The following is a 27194-nucleotide window of genomic DNA, read 5'->3' on the forward strand; positions in this document are numbered from 1 at the left end:
CATTCACCCTCTTCACCCACACAGACACACAAACATACACACAGACACGCTGTGATGAATCAGCCTCCGGGGCACCAGTGGTCCAGGGATGAATAGCTGTTTCTAAATCATCAATCAGCTCCACACCTCTAGTACATCAGAAGGGATTTGAACAGATTGGAAACACAAGTCAATTATAAACTTCCTTGTCCAATTCTGGTAACGTGGATGGAACGGCAGGCTTATTTCTGCAAGGTCATGGATCGTTGGTTAGTTGCAACACAGCAAAAATACAATTATTTCCCAATGATAAAAGACTCTGTCCAGTCAAGGCTGAATGCAAATATCTACGTTATTCTTATTGCAACAGACAGTTGGTGGATCTGGAACGCTGGTCAAGGCATCTCGGATGGCTTTAGTGACTGCAGCGTGACAACGATCAGTGGTGCAGCCGGTCGCGGTTCACGGGCTCGACTGCCTCAAAAATGTCCGTAAAAGATAGACGCTGGTTGATGCTAGTCGGTGCACTCCTCCTAGCTTCATCGCAGGGCTTGTGTCATCCTTTAAGGCGGACTGGCCAAAGCTGAAGAGAGTGTTTGCAGGCAACGGCCTTGTCCTTCGTTCAGAGACTCTCTGGCACTTCCCGCCTAGGAAGCTTGCTGGCAGAACCTAGCAGGGCACGCTGTGGGCTGGCTGGGTACTAGTTCTGGAGCTGCTGGACATGTTCTCTGAGTTTGGAATCTCCCTCTGTTCCCTGGGAGATGTTTAGGGGAGGGTTCTTGCTTCCCTCTTGGAAATCCTGGCCTTACTTAACTGGCGGAAGCTGTAAGGCAGACTGTACCTTCAGCCAGGGTCCAAATGATTCCTTCTTCTTACTCCTTTCGAAATCGTTGGATGATCTGCCAAAAGAGGGGCTCAACCCTCTTTTAAAGCTAAATGGGCCCCGGTGATTGGTGCAGGCTAAGCCTACCTTAATGACCCAATCCTGTGTACCCACCAACAATCTTCTGTTATGTGTGAGGTCATAACCAGAGCGCTTTGCAACAGGAAAGGTAAGGGTTGACAAAATGTACTCCTAAGTCCCACCCATCTTCCTGTCTGTTGTGGATCAAAGTGTCTCTCTGGTTAATTGAGCTTTCTGTGGCTCCTGATCAAAGCGCAGGTCTCCCTTGAAGATTTTGCGAGAACAGTTCTTCCCTCTGAAAGGGGGTCTCCTTGCAGGGGTTGCCTACTATTTAATTAGGCTGGCCAATGCAGGAGGAATGTGTTGCCTTCCCCCTTCCTGAGATGCTTTCATGTACTCCTGGCTGTCACATTCCAGCTAAATATGACAGGGAGGACTGCGCCGGTAGGCTGTGTCCTCCAGAGTACACTTGACCATGTGTTTGTTGTACGGCGAGCATAAGAAAATGTGTGCGAATTAGCCACACACAATTTTCTGAGGTTGAGCTCCCATCATTCCATTTCTTACAAAATTTCAAAGAAAGCCCAGGCGAACGCACACTCTGTGTGGATGGTCGATTTCCACACACACACACAGACACACACACACGCACGCACGCACGCACGCACACACACACACACACCCCCCTATCTGGAATGCCCACGACTTTCCTCTTCCGGTGCGGCTGCTCCTGTCAGCCCCTGCACACACTTTTGTGTGTACAGGGGCACTAGAGTTTGATTTCGATAAAACGCTCAGAGCGGACATTGGGTGGTCTTTCGAAATCAATCTTTTTTTATTTTGGTTAAGTGAACAAAATATGTTCACGTAAGACCGAATCCATTTACTCCAGAAATTGATATTTCAAAAATCCAGGAGATTTCCCATAGCAGATGGAAATCCATCACAATGAGCTAGACATTTAAATGTGTGCCTGTGCTCAACTAGGGAATATATTTTTTCAAGAGGTTAATTGAGAACATAATCGAACATTGCCTTATTCCCACGTCCAAAGTGCATACTAGGTGATTTCTGTCATGTCTGTTGATTTAAGCAAATATGCCATTGCATCATTTTCTAAATTGGAATAAAAAGTTAGTGTTTTTAAAAGTGCCCCAGTTTAAAAATAAAAACAAAAACAACCTGTGAGCATGATTAAACTGACAAAGTTAAATGTTGGAGTAGAGAGAACAATGATGCACATTTTTCAAATTTTCTGAATATCTACTGCACATGTAAGCAGGCTAACTGTGCTTGTAGCTGATTGAGAGAGGCAAGAATCGAGTATAGGCTGAACGACCAGTCTGGGGCCTAGTGTACTGAGCACACAGCAGACCCCGTAACTCAGGGTGCGCCCTTCTCTATTATCCTTAGAGTGCAGGGAACTGCAAAACTGTGTCTTCTGCAAACTAATTAAAGAGTTCTAGAGGCTGAACAGCATTATTTAGCCTGCTTCCGAGCAAGGAAAATATGATTAATTACCAGCTGGAGGACACCCAGAGAGTACAGCAGAAACCTTAAGTCAAGCTAGGTACAGCCTCGGACTGGCCTATAGGGCAATAGTCCCATGGCTGAACCAATAACACAAAATGCTGGTGTGGGCCATTTTTTTTAAATCAAAGTGGGCCACTTTTTGGGCCATTTGGTGAGCAAATTCACTCTGTGGCTAGTAGTTTTGACCAGTGTTGTTGAATAAATATTCTTTAAAATGCACAATTTGCATCAAACTGTATCAAAAGAACTCACCCTTGGTTACAACTCAAACAGTGTCACAAAAGAAATGAATAGCCATGTGCAACAGTGAGACCCTTTTTCATTGGTGCCGGAGATACTTTTATGGCCCAGGCCGAACCTGGGTACAAGAATTTAGGCCACTGAGATGAAATGCCGTTTTGGAACCTCCCACCGTCCTCACAATGCGGCCAGTGGTGATGCTTATCGACCCAAAAGTACCCTAAGCACCCAAATAAAATTGCCTTAACATAGAACCGGCCCTGTGCAACATGGCATGGCACCAGGTGCCACCATTGCAAGCTTTTCAAAATCTTGATAGAAGGAGAATTAAAACAGTAATGGGCACTTACCATCCCCTGGGCTTCAGACAGGCACTGATAATCAATAAGAGAAAGCAGAAACTATGACTGGGAAATTCCTAGATACAATGTGTCTCATTACAAGTATGGTGGTGTGGGTAAAAATGGTGGTAATGCAGTGGTAATTCGCTTACCTCTGCATTACTGCCGCATTACTGCACTGCCATACTACATGTTTGGTGGTAAGGTGGAGGATTTACATCCAATAAAAGTCTGTTGGTAAATCCTCCACCTTACTGCCATAAATCCCCTAAATCGCTAGAATTACCACCAGCGGTAATTCCACCGAAATCCCCACAGAGTTCTATGAACTCCGAAAATGGGGACTTTCACTGCCCTACTGTTGCTTGTAATCCCACAGTAAATCCATGGGGCAATGGCGGTAATGGTAATTGAGTTTGGCAGTAATTCAGCCGATTTACCGCCAAATGACCACCAAACTCATAAGGAGGACCAATGTACTTATTGCCCGCTTTTGCAAAATATTTGTTCAATTTACGTGTGCGAATTGCTTGTGAAAGCTGGACAAAATTACTCATTTTGAATAGTGAGTAATTCTCAAAGGGCTCTTGCACAGATACAATTTGTGTTACACCTGTTCTCATCGCCTTGTCTGCACCCGAGATGCAAATTTCATTTGTGGGGGTATAGCCAGTTGGGTACCAAGTGCGGTTGGGATTGCTCCCCTGATTCACAGAGGATGCACTTACAACTGTGAGAACCCTATTAAAGCGGTCACTTGCTCCTGGTTTGACCAGGCACCCGGGTAACACACAAGTGAGACGGGTCTTGTCAAACCTCTGTCTGCCTTGATGCGCCCCAAACATAAACACGCACAAAGAGCAGGATTGTTTCTTGTTAGTTTCACATTTTGATCCTGCAATTAGGTGGAAGTGTGAAGGTGCATTTCGTGTGGCTGGCCTATTAAGGAGGTCAATGGCCTGCTGAGATCATTAGTCACCTAGCTCCCCAGCCATGGGGTTGCAGAGAGGCAATGCATATGTTATGTTATTGGAATTTGTTGATCGCACATATGCCCAAACGCATCATGGCACTGGGGCATACAGGAGATTTCAATAAAGTATGCTATTAGAATAGTATAGTTTTCAATTTACGCCGAAAGACAAGGTGATCAACAATTTTACGTAAGGCAAGGGGAAGCTCATTCCAAGCTTTTGCGGCCAAAACAGAAAAAGCACGCCCCCTGAATGGGCCAGCCTAAACCGAGGGACAGCTATCAAGAGGGCTGACTGGGAGTGGAGAGTGCACGTATGAAAGTAGCGCACAAATTTGGCTTGCAGCTACTCTGCTCCAATACCGTAGAAAGCCCCATGGACAATACACATAGACTTGAACATAATCTGAGCCACCGCAGGGAGCCAATGCAGTTGTCTCAACAAGGGGGACATGTGTGTTCCAAACGGAGGGCGAAGAATGGATCGGGCCGCTGCATTTTGTTAGTTTTGGGGTGTGCCCTATGCTCACATATGCAAGTAGTGGCAGGCTACATATCATTTGTGTTCTCAGCCCAGTGCCCCCAGTACATGCAGAGCTCCTTTTTACAGCAAATCAATATGTTAAGCCTGCGGGATGCAGGACGCAATCAGAACTTTGCGCATCGAAACCTGCTTCCAGCATGTTTGGTGAATTGGGTCCTTGGTGGCCAGTCTTTCACCTGCAGTAAGAGTGGATGCAGACATGTGTCACTAACAACATCAAGAGGTTCCACACACATAAGCATCACTTCTCAAACTCCCGTGGGCAGCCATGCCAACTGTTGCATTTGCCGGTCAGGCCAGCTTTATGGGTCAAATGATTTCCTGGAAGGTGCAATGAGAGTGACATCCCAAGCATTAAAACAACAGCCATATATGCCTGTGATTAATGCAACGGCTAGGCCTTTTTCTCAAATGCAACTCTGCTTTACAATTCAACTAAAAAGTGTAGGATGGAAGGTTTAGAATCATAACTGCCGGCACTAGCATTGCTCTGCACAAACTTCAATACCATAATTATTTTAGCCCCTTGGATGTTGCAACTATTTGCAAATTAGGCTTTGTGAGGCCACCAATGGGAGCAGTCAAGTCAGAACTGCTAGGGGATGTTTTCTCTGCAGGGGAACACAAAGGACCCCGTGCATTCTTCTGTCTTGTTGCCTATAAAATGCATGTGTGCCTTACGCTTCTTTGGCCTGACACCTCTCTGCCATCCTCTGAAATTCAAGTGTGCACATGCTTTATTTGGCACTTGCCCTGCCTGCACATTCGTGCGTTCCTCTCCTGCAAAACACGTGTGACTACTTTACCGCTTCGGCATACAGAAATCCCACGTGCCTTAGACCGGTTTGGCATTCACTTCACCTTCAAAATTCACCTGTGCCAAGGCCTGCTTTGGTGCTCTCCACACTGACAGCATTCACATGCGACTAACACTTTTTTTGGGCTCTCCCCCAGCATGGCCTACCGAAAGCATGGGTGCCTAAGACTGTTTTGCCTTTCTCCCCATCCTAAAAATTCATGCGTGCCTACGGATGCTTTGCTGTAAACACCCACTTGCAATATTCTCGTGTGCCCAAGCATGCTTTGCCATAACTACCCACCTACAAACGCATGTGTGCTTAAGACTGCTTTGGCATACATCTCCACCTACAAAGTTCATATGTGGCTAAGACTGCTTTGGCAAATTCCCCTCCTAATAAAATGCACATCTTCCTAACAGGGTCTTTGGCATACTCCCCGGCTACACAATTTACCAGAATAACAATGCTTTGGTGCTCTCTCCCACCTTTACATCTCACTTATTTGGAGTGCAACCGCGCCTAAAAAATGCACGTGCTCTCCCCGCCTACAAAAAGCATGTGTGCCTATGCCTGCTTTGGTGTATTTCCCTTCCTACTAAATGAAATGTGTGCCACACACTGCTTTGGCGATCTCCCTCTGCCTACAAAATTCACTCGTGCCTAAGGCTGCATCAAAATGTACTTGGATGCAAACTTCAATTCTGCTAAACTGAACCTCTGGAAAACCCCGAGGAAATTCTAGGGGTTCTAGATTACATGAACTGTCCTGACAATGCTTCATTCTGCAGATGAAGTGGAGTGCAAAGGCTTATTAAACACAGGAACATAATAATACCGGAACAAGATTAGACCAATACAGCCAAAGAATCAGTTGAAGATTGAATCATAAGGCAACCAATCACACCCCCAACACAACACTTCCATCAGTTGCAGCTTGCATAGTTTACAGTTGACTTGTTCCCCTCTTTATTAACCACAGGTTAATTTGCTTGAAACAACGCCGTTAATTGGTTTGGGTTTGAGTCTACACCCTCGCAGCGCCTTCTACATCAAGCAATACCCAACCAGGGTAGCCCTTGCGTAATTAACGCGTATAGCGTCAGAAGCCATAAGGGTTATAGACCATTAAAATCCTCTGTACCTCCATGCTTCTCTACAACCTCCCCACCTGCACAGGAGTCAGGCACCCACACACCATCTTTTAGAGTCTAGGCCTCACAACGGCAACAAAAGTCGTTCCTTTCCAGTAAATGGAAACTGTGTCTGTGTATGTGTCATTTTGATATTCAATAGGCATGGAGGCATAACATGCACTGATGAGAGCCTGACTATGTGGAAGGGCCCTGTGCATACGGGTGAGCTCGCCACCTCTAGCTCTCCAGCCCCGAGAGAGAGAGAGAGAGACCTCCTACAACTCACCACTTGTTGTGGTGGGTGGACATCTCTCCAAAGTTGATACTCCTGGCTCAGACGACGCACTGCTGCACTGTGGGTCTGGAGGAAACCTGGGCCGTAGCTCCCCTCTCCTTCACCTCTGCAGACCCCGGACATCTATCTCGGGGGGACGTCTTGGGCATCACAGCATTTATCATTTGGACCGCTGACAGGTCTGCCTACCCACGCCACTAAGTGTTCACTGTGGGATAGCAGCGTGGCTTGTTGTAGGCCACGTCTAAGGTGACACATACAGCCAAGGTCGGACTGGGACAAGAAATAGGCCTGGTCACCCAAAAAAAAGTGTCCCACCCCTCGCCTCAAACAAATGGCCCACCCCTCACCTCACGACCCTTGACCTCTGATGACATCACCGGAAGTGATGTCATTTGACCTCACCCCAAAGTGACATCCCGGGAAGTGATGAAACACAACCTTTCACCCATTCACAAAACAGGAAGTGGCATCAAATAGCATTGTTCCAAAGTACAGTAAATTACTGTGAATCCAAGCAGACGTCCGAAGCCAAATGATAATATGTTATGGTATAGCACTTACCCTTAAGCTCTTTTTTATAGAACAAATATGTATAAAATATCACCCAACATGTGTTGGTTCTCATTTATCGACCTAAGAAGGATGAAAGGCTTTTTGGGAAAAAAAATATATATATTTTGAAAATATATATATATATTTTTTTCACATTTTCTTTCTTCCAAACCGGCCCAGGCATGGCCAGAAACTGCCCCCCCCCCCACACCCCAGGGACGATTTCGGCCCGGCCACAGACCAAAAGGCCGAGGGGCCAATCCGACCCTGCATACAGCAGCACAAGCCACATTGTGCCAGTGATGATGCCAGTCTCACCCCACAATTTGACCAATCCTCTCTGATGCTTGTAATATGAGGATACCAGGAGTCCAGGTAAGTTCCAGGTAACTCATGTATTTACTCCACAGTTTCACCAATCCTACTCTGATGCTTGTAATATGGAAGTACCAGGTAAGTCATTTATTTAAGAAACATGGACATAAGCGTGGTAACTATACATATGCTCCCAACTGTAGATTCCACACATGACATCACACACTCCAGTCGCAAACTCTGCAAACAGACAGAGAAGGGGAGTCATCAGATGCCCCATATCTCCCTCCCTTCCAACACAAACACAACCGATTAAAAAGCCAAGCATGAGCCAAGCGAGTGACCCACACTCTGTTACAGGAGCATGTGTAAAAAAGAGCAGACTACATTTGGTAAAAGGCTCACTCACTACAATCCCCAGCATACCTAAGAGAAACCTCTGCCTGACTTGCTTTGAGGCAACCATCCTCTGCCACCCATCTGCATCCTTTCACACACACATATACAGCATGTAGACCGAAGAGACGGCCTGAACCACTTGATAAAAAAGATAAAAGGGTAGTAGTTACCCAGATCAGCGAAGCTAACACTAGCCAAAGCATACACCCATTGGCAAGAGCTGCTGCAACGGCTCATATCCCAAACATCTACCTAGCAAAAGGCAACCCCCCCCCCCGAACATCAAGAACCATCCTCTGTACCTGCCCAGATACGTCTTCATCTCTAAACAGGACAAACACACCAAAGCACATGCCTCACGCGCCTGACCCGCACTCCCGGGAATTCTGCGGCTTGCTAAATCTCTGTTACCTGTCAGGTCCACATCATTAGCTCCACGCATTGGATGGCGTCCAGCTTCTCTTTATTTCCATGGGGGAATTCATTGTTGCTGCAGCGTGTGGTTCGGTGCTCAGAACATTGAGGACGCCCGACCACCCCCTCTCCCCTTTGTTGTCATTATGTGTACTCAGGCACTGAGGTGAGTGGCTCTCTGGGAATGTCTCAGGCATTCCCCATCCCTGTGCTTTAGCCTCTGGGGCCTGCAACCTCAACGCAGAGGCACGACATGGGGAAAGCAGCAGGAGGCACCTTCAGTGAAGCGTCTCTCAGATGAACACCACCATGGACACCCAAATCAGCCGGGGCCATAGCAGCCTTCTTGCCTTGAAGCACTCCCTGTTGTATGCCTCCCTACTTGCTCTCTCTTCACACCATCTCACTCGCATGCTGTAAGCTGTCAGGGTGCCACAAAAGGGCTCACTGTTCCCCAGTGGTGGCCATTGGCTCTGCACCTCTACCTCATGGTACCATACCTCACTGTACAGAGGAATATCTACACTGTTCCCTAGGTAGTGGGTCTTGCTAGCTCAGTGTTGGGCCCTGCAGCTGGGGGATCTCTACACCGCAGCTCTCCTGGGCCCATCGCCATGCAAAAACAGGACCAATTATTCACCAATTGTAATATGAAAGTACCAGGAGCCCAGCTAAGTTCAAAGAAAGTCCTTTATGCAAGTAACATGGGTATAAGCAGGAGCAGCTATGTACATGGAGCAACTAGTGCCCACCACACGGGTAACTCCCTAACGTTCCTGGGTGGTACCCACAGGTAGGGAGCACTCTAGTCACTAAGTTCGACAGATGTCATCACACCTTAACTACCTCACACTCTGAAAACATACAAGCCCATAGACATGGAAGAAATGAAGGAATGCTGATCGGTTTTTTACAATGAGCTAAATTGATGAGAATGGTAGACTTGATTACTCAAATAATGAGCGATTTTCGGACATGTTGTGATGGAATAATTCCCATACTCAAATATTTCTTTAGCAAACAAGGGAGATATTTAAAACTCGAGAACAAGGTAAGCAATGTTGTTGTGCACTCTTTAATAATGGTAAAAAAGTCCATGGATAAGGGTAGACAACAGTTGTAATGCGCTACGAACCTCCAGTAGGGTGGACATGCAACTTTTTCTGGCACAAGCTTTCAATGGGCTGGACTGCAACGCGTTCTCCTGAGGCTGGCTGTGGAACTATGCACTGCGCCTCAGACCTGGTCAGGCGGGGATGCACTGACTAGATCACTAGGAACATACAGAATGCAAATGCTATTAAACTGGCATTGCACTCTGTCAGATTTGCCAATGGCCCTGGAGCAGCCCAGGCTATTTCTCCTGAACTGGTCTGAAACATGTTGTATTGAGGATGCTGGATGATGATACTGTCTTAATGATGTAAAGAGCATCAGCCCACAGTGGAAGATTGTACCTATAGAGCCTTGATGTCTCAGAGTACCTACTTCAAAATTGCTGACCCCAAATGGAAAGCAACCTCCCCACTGGGGGTTACTTGTTAAGTAAACGTGTAACTGAACCTTTTTAAAATGGATCATTTTTTAAATTATTTAATAAATGCAGACGGACATTGCTTATACAGTCCAGGTCCCGAGACCAGGTGCACAGGGTGGATTGGACTTTGGGCTTGTGAGCCACTTGTGTACACTTTGAAAAATAAACAAAGGAGCCATTTTGGGAAGAATGGAACAGTGTGCCATCGAGGCATTTGTGAACCTGATCCTTCTGCCTGGAAAACCATACTGCCCAGCGCTGCGCAAGGGCACAGTAGCCCATCTGTGGCCGTCCACAGTTCAAAGAAGTACCTGCTTGACCAAAGCCAGCCTCTTCATCTCCCATGACCTGACCCAGAAACACAACAAAGTGAAAACCCCACATATCCCCGATGCTTTCAGGTGAAGAAAAGAAGACCCACGTTCTCCTGATTTACAAAGCCATCCAATCCACTTACATGACAAATGATTTCGTTTTTTCGAGGAGCTGCACATTTCATCTACGTCCAGCAAGGTGAACGCCTGAATCAAACAATGACTAAAAGCAGAGCCATTCTTCACACAGCAAAGCAATCAGGAGCAACTGGAGAAATTGCTGCGATCTCAGGTGGTCCCATGTCAGGTGTGAGAAACCCAGCCTATTCCAGCATGCTGGCCCCCATCACTTAACCCGCTTCTAATTGAAGTCCTGCATTTATAGTGAGAAAATAAAACTACACGGTCACACAGAGCCGTGAGCTGAAACATCCGGCTCTGCGCAACATCTCAATCCGAACTGGGGACACCCTGATTGGTCCGTTTCGGCATCTTTCAGGAAATGAGGGTCAAGTAGAGTGGCCCTTCATCTCCTTTTCTCAAGCTTAAGCAGAGCCTTGGGGTTGACTGCTAAGATAACAGAGAGCATTGTCATGTCCAGGGGGAGATATATGGTTTAGTGTGATGTGGGGTCGTAGGGCAAAGGAGTGGTTTAGACAGAAAGGCACTGGATAAATATAGGAAGTAGCAAAAAGATAGACTTCATGGGCAAATGGGAAGACTTCAGCAGATGTAATAAACAGAAGGAGAAGGAGGCAGACCACTTCAGAGGCAGAATGCAGAAGAAACGCGCTCTGATCTGAGGCCCCATTGCATGGGAGGCCTGAGCTGAGAGACTATGTGGAAGAACGACTCTGCACACAAAAGGGAGAGGGACGTCGCATCACTGGCGATGGTTCATGTGGCCGCTGGCCCATAGGAGTGAGTTTGCAGGCCACACTTCAGCAGGGAAGGGCAATGGAAATGAATGTGTTGTTTAAGGGCAAAGCAATGTGAGAAGATGGCGTACTGTGAGAACTGCCTTGTCCTTGTACATCCTGGGGCCAAGTTGAAGGCCACCTTGTTAACAAAACACTAAGTTTTTTTAACTTTTCATGCACATGTTTTACTCAAATAAATGAGGCAAATATAAAAGAAAATAGGCAGTAACACATGGAGGAGTGTATGCCTCCTGCCTCTCGCTGCACTGAAGCGTTGATTTGTGGAGACCAGAGGCAGCAGCAGCAGGACCTAAATCTTAATTTGTAATTCAATCTGAAGAGGGCCAATAAGATAAAAGAATACATCTTTTCACCCATAGAGATGATTCGGCACAACAAAAGCATTTGCTACAGCAAAAAATAGTGATGTTTTTAAAAGTAACCTGAAGCTGCACATGGCAGATCATAACGTGGCATGCAAAGCTTGTGAAAAGGCATGAAAGTGATCACAAAGCATTGAAAGTCATAAAAATGCATTAGAAAATGCCTTACAACCTCCCTTTTGCAGAAAGATCACATTATATCTTCTCTTTCACTCTCCCTCGCAAATTGGTACTGTGACGAATCCAATGAATTCTTCCATTCTCCTTAAGGGGAAGCCAACTCCTTTGGGACTAGGGTGGTGAACTCGCTACACACGACACTACCTAGGGGACAAGGCAAGCAAGATCTCACTGTGGATGACTCCCCCTTAGAGGACAAGGTGGTCCTAAACAAGGATGTAATTACACCTTCCATTGAGACAGAATCTCCATTGTTCATGGATTATATGGGAGGTGAACCATGTTATGAGCTAAGGTCCCTTTAACTGGGACGCGCTTGGCTGCTGACTTCGGTGCAAGAAATGTGGAAACGTGGAACCAATCTTGTCCTTTATCGCCCTATGAAGCAGAAGATAAAAGGAAGCAGGATCATGCCTGCAGAGGGGGAACAGGAAGCCCGAATGAGCTGCCTACAGGCAGCACCTTTGCTGTGACGCTGGGCAGACCAAACCTACAGGCAGGATCACATCCGATATGTGGTGAGTTGAGGAATCCCAGAGCTCACAAAATGCTGCCAAGCACAGGCAGGCAGGATGACTGATGATCCCAGGTCTCCTAGAGGGGGAGTCCAGAGCAGGATAACCCCGATGCACCTGTGCACCGGAGCCAAGACGGGAAAGCAATGGACAGTCGCAGGAGAGTGGATGAGGGTGTGGTCCCACAGTGATCAGAGTCACAGCCGCCTTTCCAGAATGACACCGCCACCATGCAGTTTAGTGGCCAGCATGGAGAAAAGGGAGGCAGGCAGTTGAACTCTGAGGGCCCATTGAAGGGGTCAGAGATACTGAAACATACATACGGCTGAAGAGGACCGGCAGCCCAGGAGAGGCTGAACGAACCACAAACCCTGAAGGGGTAAGAGACACTGTCACTCACACATGGCTGGCGAGGCCAAGCAGCCAGCAAACCAGAAGCTCTAAAGGGGATAGGGACATTGTAAAATCAACCCCTTAAATGTCTTTGTGTCTGTCTACTATGTCTTGCTTACCATAGTACATTGTACCCTATGTGCCGCAAGGACCTGGGAATTTGCATATGTGGGAAATCCACTTATTACCAAAAGCTAGGTGCTAAGGGTTAAGAGAGGCAAGATCTTTTGATTCAGAGAAACAGTTACTAGAGTGATGAAGACCCCAAGCACTCCTTTCAACTTCCTTAGTATTTAATTTGGCAGGCTGAGTGCTGTCTCACTGTAACTAGTTCAGGTGGTGTGCTCAGTGACCAGCTGTGGAGTTTGCCCGTTGGGCTATCCGATGGTGTTCGTCAAGCATTCATCAAGTAATGAGGGCAGGGGTCAGAATCCCAGGTCTTTTGTACCAGAGGTCTACCCCAGTCTCCCATGATCTTGAAACTCCTCCTACACAGTTCACACAGCCACAGGCCAAAATGAAATTGTTGCTACCGATGGCCACCACCGTCATCTGGTTTTGGATCATTTCGATAACTTCAGTTTCAGAATGATGCTGAAACCCTCCATGGTTTTTTTATGCTGAAATGATGAGCCTAAAAGGTAATAGGGGGAGTCTGGATTTTCCAAGTGCCCTTGACGTAGGGTGCACCATTCCTTAGGCCTGGAGGGGCGCTGTGGCTGCAGGAACCAAGAAAATCATGCTGACAATGAAAGTGAGGGGCTTGGGGCAGGGGGATAGGCTGGCAGCTCAGTAATACTGCAATCTCAAGTTTGCAGTAGCTCCTGCCCCTTACTAGGTGCTGCTGTAAATTTGATCCCCACAAACGATTTTTACCAGAACTAAGCAAGAGTAGGTAAACAGTACTGATATAGCATCAGGGGCTGTCTTTCCAGGGATAGGGAGGGTTTGTCAGGGATTAACATTTGCACACAGTAGGATCTGTCCCATAAGGGGGTCCCCTGGAGCCAGAATGAACTGCTTTAACATTCAACAGCTACATATACACAGAGGCACAGAGTGCTGGAACATATTGCTGCAGTTTCATGAACGTGATATGCAGAGGCAATGCTTGCACATATTTTGTGCTCAACTTCTTATAAGTGATTTACAGAGGAAATTCTGGCATATATTTTGGGTGAAGCATCATACAGGTATTATACAGTGTCAATGCTGGCCTATATTGTGGAGGCAGCAACATGAGTGTGAAATATAGTGGCAATACAGGCAGACATTGTGGGCACAGCTTTGAACCGTTAGATCCTTTTAAATGAGGAAGCGCGTCATTACATAGATGGGGGTGCAGAATAGCTCTCACATCAATAACCAGACCGACTCAGGAAGTTGGCAAACAAAAGCTGTCTTATTGTCAATTGTCTAAAACAGGGAGTACAACGGACATCAACGGACGTCTCACAGCATAATCTGAAAGCATCACATGAAAAAACATCCATATATAGCAAAAACTCATCATAAGTGACGTTATACTACGTGGCAAACTAAGAAGACTTATTTGGGATTGTGATAGGTCTACAGGGAAGATCTAGGTATACTTTCTATTTAGGGACTGGTTGTCATTGGGTTTCTACAGTCAGGGGACAAATTGTGCCCACCCCTTGTGCAAGTCATCCTCAATTTTTGTTAGATGCACAACACACCATTGGCTCTCAAACTATAGGACTCTTCAATTCATGGCCCTCTATAATTGGTTGACATGCCTGTACCCTTCTGGAACATTAGACTCGCTAGCAGCACATAAATTGGCACCCCAGGTGCTTGTGGGTGGACTTGATCATGCCTCATACACCCAATTAGCCCATCATCCATTATCACTCTTACTGTCTGCCATTCAAATTTTCTTTGAACTTGGCCTTGCAAAGTATCACTGCTCATGAAAATAGAAGGCACTGCGAGCACGTTCTTATCTTCAATTCTCGATGCAGCTTGCCCATTTTCTATTTCCATCCATCTCACGTGACAGGAGACCGCATTTGAGCTCCTTCCTTCGCATTTAATAATATTAAATGAATAAAACTTGGCACTCATATTGTCTTTCCATTGCACCTTAACAGGAGCTCGCCTTGTTTCTTATGTTCTTTGAATCTCCTAAATAGATAACCAGTTTGTGGCTGCCCCAACCCTTGACACTGGGCCAGACAACCTTCTTGATCCTTCCATGATTTTCAGCTGCTTTTCTCTACTGCGCCACACTTTCAGCCCTTCTCTTTCATGGGTCCTAGCTTACAAAAGTTGCAACATCGAATATCCAGACTCTATAGGTATATATATATATATATATATTGTCGGCACCGCCTGCAGTCTATTCACTACGTATAGCCAGCCTTCATGATTACTTAGTATACTTGCGTTGCAGCATCTGTACATTTATAAATCAACTTATATTTTCTTCAGTGTTCTTCGTACGTGCAATCTTCATTTCACACATAAACTGTTAATCGATTCCTTATTTCGTCATCAGGTTACATAAGGTCTATGCATTCTCTTCTTTGATCATCCTTCTCAGTGAGTCACTCTAATTTCTTGTAACGTCAACATCCTCTTGCGTTCATGGCTTCACACTTCTTCAGGGACCTCCCCTAAGAGGCTGTAATCTCTCTGGGGGTACATTTTAAAGGGCCTTCTCAATGGATACCTTGTTTTCGAAGACCTTTTGCGGTATCAGGATTATTATCGGCGTTGTGCATGTCGCAATTCCCGGCTTCTAACATATAGGCAGAATAGGGGGAGGATTTTCGGTATAGAGGCATTTGGCTCCTTCTCTACAGCTTCATAAAAATCATCTACAGTAAAAATACTGGTATTTTTTGTGTTCAACATTATAAAAGTGAATTAGAGTGGGAATGCAGGTATGTAATGTGAGTGCAGCATTATGAAAGTTATATTCAGTGGCAATTCTGGCATATATTGTGGAGGCTGCATCATGAACATGAAACACAGGAGCAACATTGGCAAACATTTGGGGCACAACATCATCAAAGTGCTTTACAGTCTTGAAACTGGCATAGAATCTGGGCGCAACATCATGAACCTGATATCCAGTGCCATTGCTAGCATATATTTTAGTCTTAGCATCATGAACATAACATGCAGCAGCAATGTTGGCATCTATTGTGGGTGTAGCTTTAAGAAAGGCAGTGACTGCCTCTTCAATTACAGGAAATTTAAGTGAATTGTCTCAAATGCAGTTAACAATAGCAATCTAGCAAAAAATATTTTTCCCTTGAAAGGAGTTACTTTAAGTTTGGGTATTTTTAAATATATATTCATACATATATATGTTACATGTTCTAACTAACATGCAATTTCAGGTGCCGTGCTATCCTTTATTGTTATTAACAATTACATTATCTATCACCAACATGTTTGCAGTATCTATAGGTTGTGGTTCTTAACACTTTTGTTCAATGCAGTATTGTCATTTCCTTTTCTCCACGCTCTCCGACATCTGCAAACTAAGCTCATCATTTGCTTCAACTGGAAGTGGAAAACACCTTTGTGGAGGTCAAATGACTAACAATGGAATACTAAAGCACAGCATACATTTCAATATAAAGTCTGGTTGCTATACAATGCACATGCCTGCAAGTATCACATTTTGTAAGCATTCCACCAGGGGCTCACAAACGCTTGCTTTTACGTGTTGCTGGTCCCCTGCATGCAATTTTGAAAACTCACAAAGCAGAGTCTAATTGTTAAGAGTAAATGAAGTTGAAATCGCCTTTAGTTTTTACTTTTACCTTCCGCTTCGTAAGAAATAAAATGTCACCTGCAAATGAGGCTTCCCAGGCATTATTTTGTAAAGAATTACTATGGAATCTGCCTGCTCTACCACAGGTGTAAATGCAAAGTGTATTCCATAGCCATACTTTGGTTTTACATCATGCAGGCATAAAACGGTGTGCTCTTCTGAGATGAGGAGAAAAGCAATGCAGCGAAGCAAACCCTGCGTTGCTGCAAGGCACAAAAATGAGATGAAGTGCAAAATGGAAGCATAACGATGCTCTTACGCTTGAATTTTACACTCTTCTCAGGGCCCGATTCTCAAACTGGTCTTAAGAACCGAAAAGGTTGTTAAAAGGGTTAACAACCTTTTCAGTACTTAAGACCTATTCTGAAGGTGGCACATTCTTCCGAAGTTGGTAGCAATGCGCCACTTTTGGAATACATGTGGCGGTTGCGGGGATGGGTTGGAAACCAACCGCCACATTTGTTACCTGGCTTTTTAGAAGGGTATTCTTGTGGCACTCCTCCAGTTTTATATGTGGCTAAAATCGCGCACATATGCGGTATCATTTTGGTGCCATTATACTGGAGGAGTGCCACAAGAAGCCTTGTTTGATGTATATAAAAGTCTTCATATACACTCGTGTGTTGTTTATGAACACTTTCATATACACCAAGGCAAGGAACTTCAACGTTGCATTCTGCAACGTTGAAGCTGATTACTTTGGTGTAAATGAATGAACACTTTAATTTACACCAAAGTGTTCATATACACCACACTGGTGTATATGAACACTTTCATTTACACCAAAGCAAGCAGCTTCAACGGTTTAGACTGCAACATTGAAGCTGCTTACTTTGGTGTAGAGGAATGAACAATTTCATCTACACGGGTGTATATGAACATTTTCCTATACAACAAAGTATGCAGCTTCAGCGTTGAAGCAGCTTACTTTGGTGTATAGGAAAGTGTTCATATACACTTGTGTTCGCGGCAGCATTTTTGTAAAATAACAAATATGTCGTTATTTTACAAAAATGCTGCCGAGATATCAAGATTGTGCCCGTTATAACTAAAACAGGCAAAATCCTGAAGGTGCACTTTTGTGTACTGCGAGTACACCCAGGCCCAGTTTAGAATACTGGTGAAGCCTCGGCGTCCTCATTTGGTGCAGTGAATCGTGCTCTTTAGCGCGTTCACTGTGCCAAGTTATGAATCGGGGCCTCAGTCGAAAATGGGCCTCCTAGGTTTACTGATGATTTATAATGGCTCTAAAACACACTTAAACTGTTAGTATAAGTACCCTCTCAGAAGTAGTACCGATGTTAAGAATCTTAGGAGGGGGAAGACTGGGCCATTTTCATAGAATTAAAAGCATAGGTTGCAGCTTCAGCAGAAGCGTCCAACCTAACTTTTTTCCAAAGAGTTGCCATTGCAGCAATACAATGGGCCTCATTACGACCCTGGCGGAAGACCATGGTGCTATTAGCACCATGGTCCATGCCGGTAAGTTACCGACTCCGCCATGGAGAAAGGGGGAATTACCACCCCATTACAAGGTTGGCAGGGCGGTTATTCCCCCTTCCTCCATGGCCCTTCCCCATTCCCATTTTTGCCCCATAGGGCTCAATGGGAATGGGGAAGGCGCTAAATCCGGTGCCGCAAATTGCACCAAGCACCAAGGTCCCTTTGCGGGTCCCTACTTTAACGGCTGGTCTACACCAGCCGTTAAGAACGGGTCCCGCAAAGGGACCTCATAATTAGGCGCTAATAGGTTAACGGCGCCACAGCCTTTTACGGCGCCGTTAACCCATTAGCAACTGGGTCATAATGAGGCCCAATAAGAAGGTGATTTGGTGACAGGAACACATCATGAATCGGGCAAGCGTTTGTACATTTTTCAATACTGTGGTACACAAGGGTGTTGCTAGGTCTGGAAAAGATCTGGGGCTACGCTAATTTTGGGACTCTCGGGACTCAGGGCTCGCTAGCCTTTTTGTCTGTAACCCCTGGGCTTTATCCGGGGCTACAACCAAAAGTCCCGGGGTGATAGGCGCCCCCCCCACCCAGCAACGCCGCTGGTGGTACATGTCAGATGTATTAATAAACTGCATGCAACGGATGCTTTGTTTGCTCTGCTTCACTGTGACGGCATGGAAGAAACAAAGCTTGGCCAAGGCACATGAGAGAAGGGTCAAAATATTGTTTTCTACTTAAAGGCTTCCAAAATAAGGCCAACTTCAGACCGATGCCCCTCCATTTACTTCAACGTAAAAGCTGGCAAAATGGCAGGTTGTCTGATGGTATTATCCGCAGGATTCATCAACAGAGAGACGGTGGTTGGTGGTGGAATGATGTGCTGGTGAGTCTACTCGTGTGCCCTGTGTCACTGATACCAGCAGCATGTTCAGACTTTAGTCCCCTTTGAATGATTCAGATGACAATGGTATGAAAAGCAGGCTCCTGCTAATGGGGGGGATCTCGGTGATAAATGATGGGGAGTGCACATGGCATTGTGGTGGAGCCATGCAAATGTGCCGGAGGCGTGACATTATGCAAATGTTTGCTCATAGTATACTCACGGGAGAAAGTTTTGAGAATGAGTGCATGTAAATCCCTAAAGCTTTCAGCCTCCCTGGCAGCTGCAATAGAGAAAGCAAAGAACAAATAGGGTTGTTCAAGAGTAAGACTTGACACCATAAACAGCCTAAAGAAATGCTAGCGATCACTGTCACAGTGCTACATGGTAAGCAGTCAGAATGCTTATAAGAAACAATGTTCACACGAAACGAAACACAAAACCCATAGCATTTGCCAGAATACTATACAGACTGACCACTTGTCTCTTGTCCTATTTTCCTTTCTGTGCAAAGTCATCATTCACATAATGCTTTTTCATGCCTACCCCAGACCCAATAACCACAATGGTAAAGCTATCAAGTTTCCCGGGCTATGTGTGAGAGAGCCATTCAGTCCTGTTTTTGCTTGTATTTCTGGGACTTGTATTTTTTCGAAATTTCAAAACGGAAAGCACAAGCAACAAGTCCCAGAATTCAAAGGGGAAAAATGGACTGAATGGCATTCTCACGCATCACCAGGGGAAACGTGAAAGCTCCTAATCGGTTTACTCTGTGTGCTTTTTTTTTAGTTTTGGCTTATTGGCTGTGCTGTCGCCAGTTGCCAACTGTTGTGCGTATGAGTGTTGTATTTCTCTTTTCAAAAATCAATCAAATACTTTATTTAAGGCAACAGTCCATCAAATTGCAAATGAACAAGCAAAGATAAAACATGAGCATATATATATTTATATATATATGCATTTAATAAAAACAGTAAGTAAAAATCCTAAAACACCATATCAATCAAATTCTGATCCCTAAACATCTTACCGTCAATCTCAGCGGGTGGTTGTGGGAGGCAGTAACTACAAAGTGGAGTCGAAAGGCACCTCAGTAGTGTAACACATATGTAACATAGGCTAATTTATTACAAAGTTATTCCTAACGCTGAGTCCCTAGCACAAAGTTAAATGACCCTATCTGTAAAAAATCTCGTATCGATATGTTGACGGCCCTAGTTAGTGCTGCTGAGCCGACTACAAAGGGATTTTCGAGATCCTGACCCTATCCTCTCTTAACCACTTTTCTAGTGTCTACAAGTAAGTGCACACAAGGTGGAGGTCGGTATCTTGTATTTATCTTGTATTTAATTTTTCCGCCCCCAAAGCGTGTGTCTTATCTTTAAAAAAACAAGACAACTCTATGACCAATGGTCAACTAAAGTAATTTAAAATAACTTATTTTCTCGCTGTTGTAGTGTGTTGGAGAGAAAATGAGTGGTGATAACTTAGTAGATTTCTTTTTACAAACCCTTTTCTCTATATGTAAGGGTATTGGAGTATGGTTTATCAACCAGTACTATTAAACAAACAGTCAACCGGTTTCAGCAGGATTCTTGAGTGGCCTCTTTCTTCAGGACAAATACTTGTGAATCTAGTTTTCTATAAGTATCTTCAATATTATGAAGTTTTTGAGGATGTCTTCCGGGGTCCAAATGGGTTTAATGGAATAATCCCTGATCCTATAAGATAAAAAGACAAGAGAGACAGGTGGGACTGTCATCAGTCTCAAAGTTCTACTAAAACCCTATTCAAATTTGTATTATGGATGGTTCTACCACTTCCTTAGAGATAAAGTTCTCCTTACCTCTATATATCAAAGTTCTTGCTCATGCTGCCTGCTATGTGCTTCGGGTGTCTTGACCTCAGCTGCATGTGTTGTGTAAGAGATGGGAAATCAATCCTAGGTTCCCACTCGCTTACTAAGGTAATACAGGTAACACTTTGTGCATATACAGTGCTCTGGTTGTTCATTTACCTGTCTTGGACATTCAGTTCTGTAGGAGGGAGGAAGGTGCACAGTCCTTTCTTCTCTCCTGGAGTGTTCTCTCTGTAATAGAGACAGGAGTATCAGGCTGTGATTTAAGTTCTAGTATACACGTTGTTAGACTAAAGGCCCAGTTGTTGCGTATGTGCCCCTCTGTTATATCAAGCCTTCCATATCAGATTATTCAATTTCTACAGTCAGAGATCCACCACGGTAGGTGCCTCGACTATTACGCAAATTCGTTGCGACTTCATTTACTTAAGTGCCCCTCCCATTTTAGCCTCGTGCACGTTCAATGTTTTTAGATATTACGGCAAGGATGTGGTAAAAACCTCTCCTGTGGATCGTATGGATCACAAGGCTACGGGCAATGAAGCTGCAGTTAGTTGCAGAAATTGAATAACCTGATATTGGAAGGCTTGATTTAACAGAGGGGCACATACGCAACAACTGGGCCTTTAGTCTAACAACGTGTATACAAGAACTTACATGGGAACCTAGGATTGATTTCCCATCTCTTACAGAACCCTGCAAAACAACACATGCAGCTGAGGTCAAGACACCCGAAGCACATAGCAGGCAGCATGAGCAAGAACTTTGATATATAGAGGTAAGGAGAACTTTATCTCTAAGGAAGTGGTAAAACCATCCATAATACAAATTTGAATAGGGTTGTGGGAGGAAAACAGATTAGAACTCCAAGGAGCAAGGGGATAGGGAGGTTTTGTTGCAGTAGAATTTGTCAAATTTGAATTCAATTAATTCTTTTAGCCATATGTGGCCACGAATATATATAGGGGGTGGGTAAAGGAAATAATTAAGATAAGGGGGACTAATGGAGGTAGGGGAATCTCCCCCTGCATATATTTGCGGCCAAATTAATTAAATAAGAGAAAATATTTAGATGAAATCGAATTCGATGATAAAAACTCAACAAAATCACATAGACCCAGGAGCAAGACTTAATGCTTTGGAACGTTTGAGCCAGGCCCCTTTTAATAGAAATTTTTTGCAGCCAATGGCACCTTCGTGCAGTGCTTAGATTTACAGACGATCAAAGCATTGCTAGCAGATCTAATACTCTCTCTGTTGGATTTAACCATTTGATCCTCAACCAAGAGTAAAGAGGGCAGAAGAACAAAAATGTAATTGATCCTACTTCAAATGGGCCAAAAATTACAGCAATCTGTGTTTCCTGTATGCCATAAACTCGTTGCCTCAGCAAACAGTAGAATTCCTCATCGTAGATTCAAGTACAACATTCTCATTTAAAACGTTTCTACCTCACCTTAAAAAGTCTTGCAGGCCTTATGGGACTCGGCCTGAAGGTAGAGGGGCATTTGCGGGTTGTTACAAGCTCTATAGAACATGTCGTAGACCAAATTTTTTTTTTTTTTTCAAAATCAACTTGCCCTCTTTTTAGTAAGCATAGCAGGGTGTACCAAAAAATGGCTCCAAGTCCAAAAAAGGGCGGACTTGATATAAATGAGCAAGGTCCATTTGACTACTCCTGATGTCTGCAATACGTCCAAGGGAGCGTTTTCGTAGAACAAGTGAAAAGGTTCCTACCATGATTAGAACAATAAAGGAGCTGTTTGGTTTTGGACTCACAATCAACACCTTGCCAACCGGCTTCAACTCTTAAGGAAACGTTGGGGGTTCTCGCAGGAAGGGCCAAAACATTTTCAGAGATTGCTTCTCACTAATAACAGATTTCTGGATGTTTCTTTGTCCTCAAATTTCAGCATTGTAAAGAATGGCCGATTTCACCCGTGTCCGGTGTACCTCAAGCATGGCTGAAGTGGTCCTGCCCTCATATTGATTTGAAAAAGTCTCAGTAACACCCTCTCGACGCTAGGCAAACAGATCGCCTTTGCACACCTACTGTGTCCAAGACCAGTTAGAACAGAACTGATCCCTATGTAAGAAAAAGTCCTCACCTTCTTAATGCATTGGCCAGCTAAAAGGACCTATTTAGGGTTCCTCCAATGATGACAACCCACACAAAGAGTCCTCTATAGGTTTATCAATAAGCCTTTCCTTTTACCAGACATGTATTATTAAATATGGCTAATTGTTTCTTCGATCCAGGCCATTTCTGTATATTTGGAGAGGGTCATCGACATGTAGGAGAATCGCTGTGTTGATAGTTAGCGGGAAAAGTAGGGGGCAAGGATGCACTTCTGGCGAACTCCCTTAGGCACTTGGAATTGCACAGAAACCTCCTGCGCTCGACGAAATCTAACTAGTGCTATGTTATCTAAGCAATAAGGCCCGAGCTGAGAGGGCATTACCGCTTAATGTAATGCCCGAGAGCCAATAGTTACAGGCCTGAGTGAAACGAGGGCCTTAATGCAGGCCCTGGGACATTACCTGAAGCAGTAATGCCCCCTAGCTAAGGGCTTATTGCTATTAGTATCCTGTCACATTGTAACAGGATACTAATAGTTTGTATGTTGCATTTTGCAACTTTAAACATAAAATAAAAAGATGGGCATCATGGATAGGGTAGAAGGGACTATACCTTCTCCCTTTCCATGGCGGCCATTCTGATGTCGGAGCTGAGCCGGGAACACTACTGATCCCAGCGCAGCCAACGGACATGGACGCTGAAGGTAAGTAGGTAGGGGGTGCTTTGTTGTGTGGAAAAGGGGATGGAGGAAGGGACGCGGGGGGGGGGGGGCGGGGAAGCACACTTACCTACCGAACCCAGCGCAGAAAGATGGTGGCTACCGCTCTGACGAGGATCGGAGCAGGGTCTTTCCTGATGTGGTAAAGACTGCGTTGCGAGCCTCTGCATTGACCGGGAGGCCACCACCCACCTTCGTTGGGTACTAAGTAATTACAGTTCATTGCTTTCAATGAGTCATTAGGTAAGCCTGAGAGGCAGAAGATGTTCCATTAGACCTTGCAATCAAGTCTGTTGATCACAGTTTTGAGGCCTAAAAAGGACAAATACAATGCTTCTTTCCTCGGAAGCAGATATTTTTAAATGATTATGTCAAATCAAAAAGCCCAGTAATTATTTTTTTGTTTTGTTAAAACAATATTTTCAGACCACCAGCCAATCATCAGCAGAACCTTCCCATGGACTTTACATAAACTGTCTGTAAGAGAAACTGGGCAGCAATTGATTTGGTATTTCATAGGCAAACCCAGGTGGTCAGAAACAGAGCCCTATACACCAAGATGGTGGATATAGTAGATGCTAAAGATTGTAAGGGGCGATGGAGAAGAAACGAGTAGGAGTGAGATCAGCAAGGGGTGGAGAAGGTGGTGGCAAACTTCCAGAGCCGAGCGATCGGGCGGTGACTAGGAGTTCTTGCAAAAGCCAAGTCTTCTTTTCCTCCTGAAATCTATCAGCAAGAAGACACCCTCAGGTCACTTGGAATGTTGTTTCAGGCTATGGGTGCAGAGCTGGAGAATACTACGGTTCTGTCTTTTTCCTCCACCATTGGTTGATTTATTTGTAGCCAGGTGCTGCTGCAGCCTTTTGTACTGCATTGGCCACTGGAGACTATGAACCTATGAGATGGTTAGGAAGGTGCCTTGTTTTTTCTAAACGTCTGGGGGATGCAGGTCTTCAAGCTGTTATCATGTAAAAGGTTGAGGGTTGGGGAGGTTGTTTGGTAAGTACTGACAGTCAAACATTTCCTGCTGTGTGTACTCTTCTGCAGGCACTGCGGTGTGGTGTGCAAAGGTGCGCATATCAAGGGTTGCGGTTAAGTGCATGCTTTGTGGGCAGGGGGAGAACAGTTTTGGCCTTTAGAGCGTAAATCAGGGAGGCGCACCGCCAACTTGAAGGCATGCTTTTCACCCATCTCTCCAGATTCGCAATGCTAAGCAATGCTGCGACTATGTGGCCTTTAATGGCAATGGTGTGAGTACCAGGGCTTTCAATGGCAAATTATATCCTGCCATACTACAAATAACAGACCAAATATTGGTAGTACCTTGGCATATACAGCAATAGAAGACAAATGCTGAGTGCTTCGTAAATGCCTATACTAAAGGCAAAAGTACTGATGAATATCTTTCAGCATCACAGCATTTTTATATTCCTCTCTGGAAATTCAGGAGATTCCACCAAAGCTTTTTGTCCATTGAAAACTTAGAATCATGTGCAGCAATTAGGCTCAGAGCGCGAAATAAAACAGTGGCCCACATTGGCAAACGGCAGTTTCCTACTTTTGTGACAAACTATTTGAGTACAAGCTAAGGGGTGTTTTGGCAAGATTTGCTTCAAGTAGTGCATCTTGAAGCACATCGTGTCATTAACATTGTTCTAAACTACGAAGTGCAGAGTTGATTAACTCACCAAACTGGCCCCCTTTGGACAAACACTGGCCTCTAAACTGGCACATTGGACTGCCCTGTCGGCTGGTGCAAGCCTGGCATTGATAGCTGAGAGATTAGAAAGGAGCTTCTATATCGCCTGATAGACTGATAAAATGGGGCTGCAGTCCATACACGGGAGCGCTAGTTGTGAGTAGTTAGGGGTTAGACTTTCTCCTTTCTGATTTATGATGCTAAATGTAACCATGTTACCTGCTCTGCAATCCCGTTTAAAGTGAATGCTGCTCTTCTATAAGTGGGAATGATTTTAGCTTTTGTTACCTTTAGGAGCTGGTAGTTGGTTCCTTTTATTGATTATTATTTATTAACATGCTGGACTCCCAGATGTTAATAAAGTTTACATCATGTCATTGGGGCGTCAGAGGGAAAGCAATGTCACAGCGTAAAACCTATCATTTTGGTTAAGGTAACCGACTGCCCATTAATGGAGTGGTATTCAAACCTTTTTATGCCAAGCCCCCCTCATTGAAAATATGGTTGCTGGGACACCCACAGATGCCACATCTGCTTCTATATTGTATTGAGATCAGTCACCGTGCTACCTCACACCCCCCTGTTCATCCTGTGGGCCCCCTTAAGGGGGCCAGCCCCACAGTCTGAAGACCACTGCATCAATGTAACAATGATTCACTTGCGGACCAGGACACTCCTTCCTGCTTATTTCTGTCTGTATATCCTACTGTGCCTCTTGCAGTCTCGCCACGGCACCTCTTTTCGTAAAGGTGAATGCCAAATGTTATTTCTATCCAGTACCATTATCCAAACTAGTATACCATTTTTAAAATAAATATATATATTTGATTTCATTTTCAACAAGAAGCAATTGTAAAACTCAAGCACAGCTCTCACAAAAAATAACATTGTTTCTGTAGTATATAATTCAGAGTAAAACAACATGAAAAGTAAAGTATGGAGATCACTATTGAAGTCATGTACAGGATATGTTAGAATTGTCTATAGTGGCCACATCAAAACTTCTTAAAACATATCCATTATCATAATGAACACAATATCACACATCTCTTGATAGCGTCTCTCTCCAAAAAGGTTGTATCATTCAGCAAGACGACCCGATGCAAACATCCTGTGCATGCCAGCATTGCCAGCAAGATTGCTGCGTGTTAGGGAAACTTTTCGTCACCCTAGAAGTAGTGAGGTACCAGCGGAAGGGAAGCACAGTTTATAACTATTTTCCCTAGTTTGGATAACCAAAGATCTTGCCTACATTCAATATTATGTTGAATTGCCAAGTTGCACTCCTAAATCCGAGTGACACCATTCCATCTAATGCTTAGGGGGTTTATGTTGAGCCTAATTTAGGACTGTATATAGATAAGACATTTTTCAAGAGGGGTGTACCCCCAAGAAGGGAGATCCTCGAATTTGGTCCTATCCATAGTACCACTAGATTTAAACTTGTAATTTGTAATCCAATGAACCATTTGTGAGTAGTTAAAGCGGGCCTCTTCTGGGAGAGAGAATTTCTTATTATATTCTGCAAAAGGAATCATTAGGGATAAATGGGCCGGTTGTAACTGTGGAGCGAAGGATAGGTCAGCAAGCACTGGCGTGAGAGTGGGGAGGAAGAGCGTTGTCCTGTAAAATCTAACAGATTTGTCCAAATATTTAAATGCAGCTACTGTGGAAGGATGCAATACTGGGCAGGTTTTCCACATTATCTAAGAAAGCCAGTACCACTTGCTCCAGGAGCAGGTGCGGTAATGTTGTCTTGTTTGTCATGGGGTCCCCTCTCTAGACATAATGCTATTTGGGCTGCTACGAGATAACTATCAGCATCGGTCGGAGCACGCAAGCTGCCACTCTGTTTTGTAGCTAATAATGTTTTTCATGCAATCCTCTGTAAACCTGTTGCCCAAATGAACTGGGAAATCTGGTATTATATAATTTTAATAGTTTTACTAGGAACTGGGGCATTACCTGAAGTGGTAATGCCCCCCCTCACCCCCCGCAAGGGGCTTATTGCTATTAGTACCCTAGAGCG

General features: G+C 44.6%; 1 protein-coding gene across 9 annotated transcripts in view; it reads right to left on the bottom strand.

Moving 5' to 3' along the window:
* The window catches only part of IKZF1 (IKAROS family zinc finger 1), a 393336-nt gene that overhangs the window by 76931 nt on the left and 289211 nt on the right, over positions 1-27194 (bottom strand). For 2 of the 9 annotated variants that reach the window (XM_069613416.1, XM_069613415.1), the window contains exon 4: positions 19034-19093. The exons of the other annotated variants lie outside the window; for them this stretch is intronic. In XM_069613416.1, coding sequence (XP_069469517.1) covers positions 19034-19093 — 60 coding nt within the window. The remainder of the gene's footprint in view (positions 1-19033; positions 19094-27194) is intronic. 9 annotated transcript variants of the gene reach the window in all.

The sequence above is a fragment of the Ambystoma mexicanum genome, chromosome 5p (assembly GCF_040938575.1).
Source record: "Ambystoma mexicanum isolate Mex_15411 chromosome 5p, UKY_AmexF1_1, whole genome shotgun sequence".
NCBI classification, from domain to species: Eukaryota; Metazoa; Chordata; class Amphibia; order Caudata; family Ambystomatidae; genus Ambystoma; species Ambystoma mexicanum.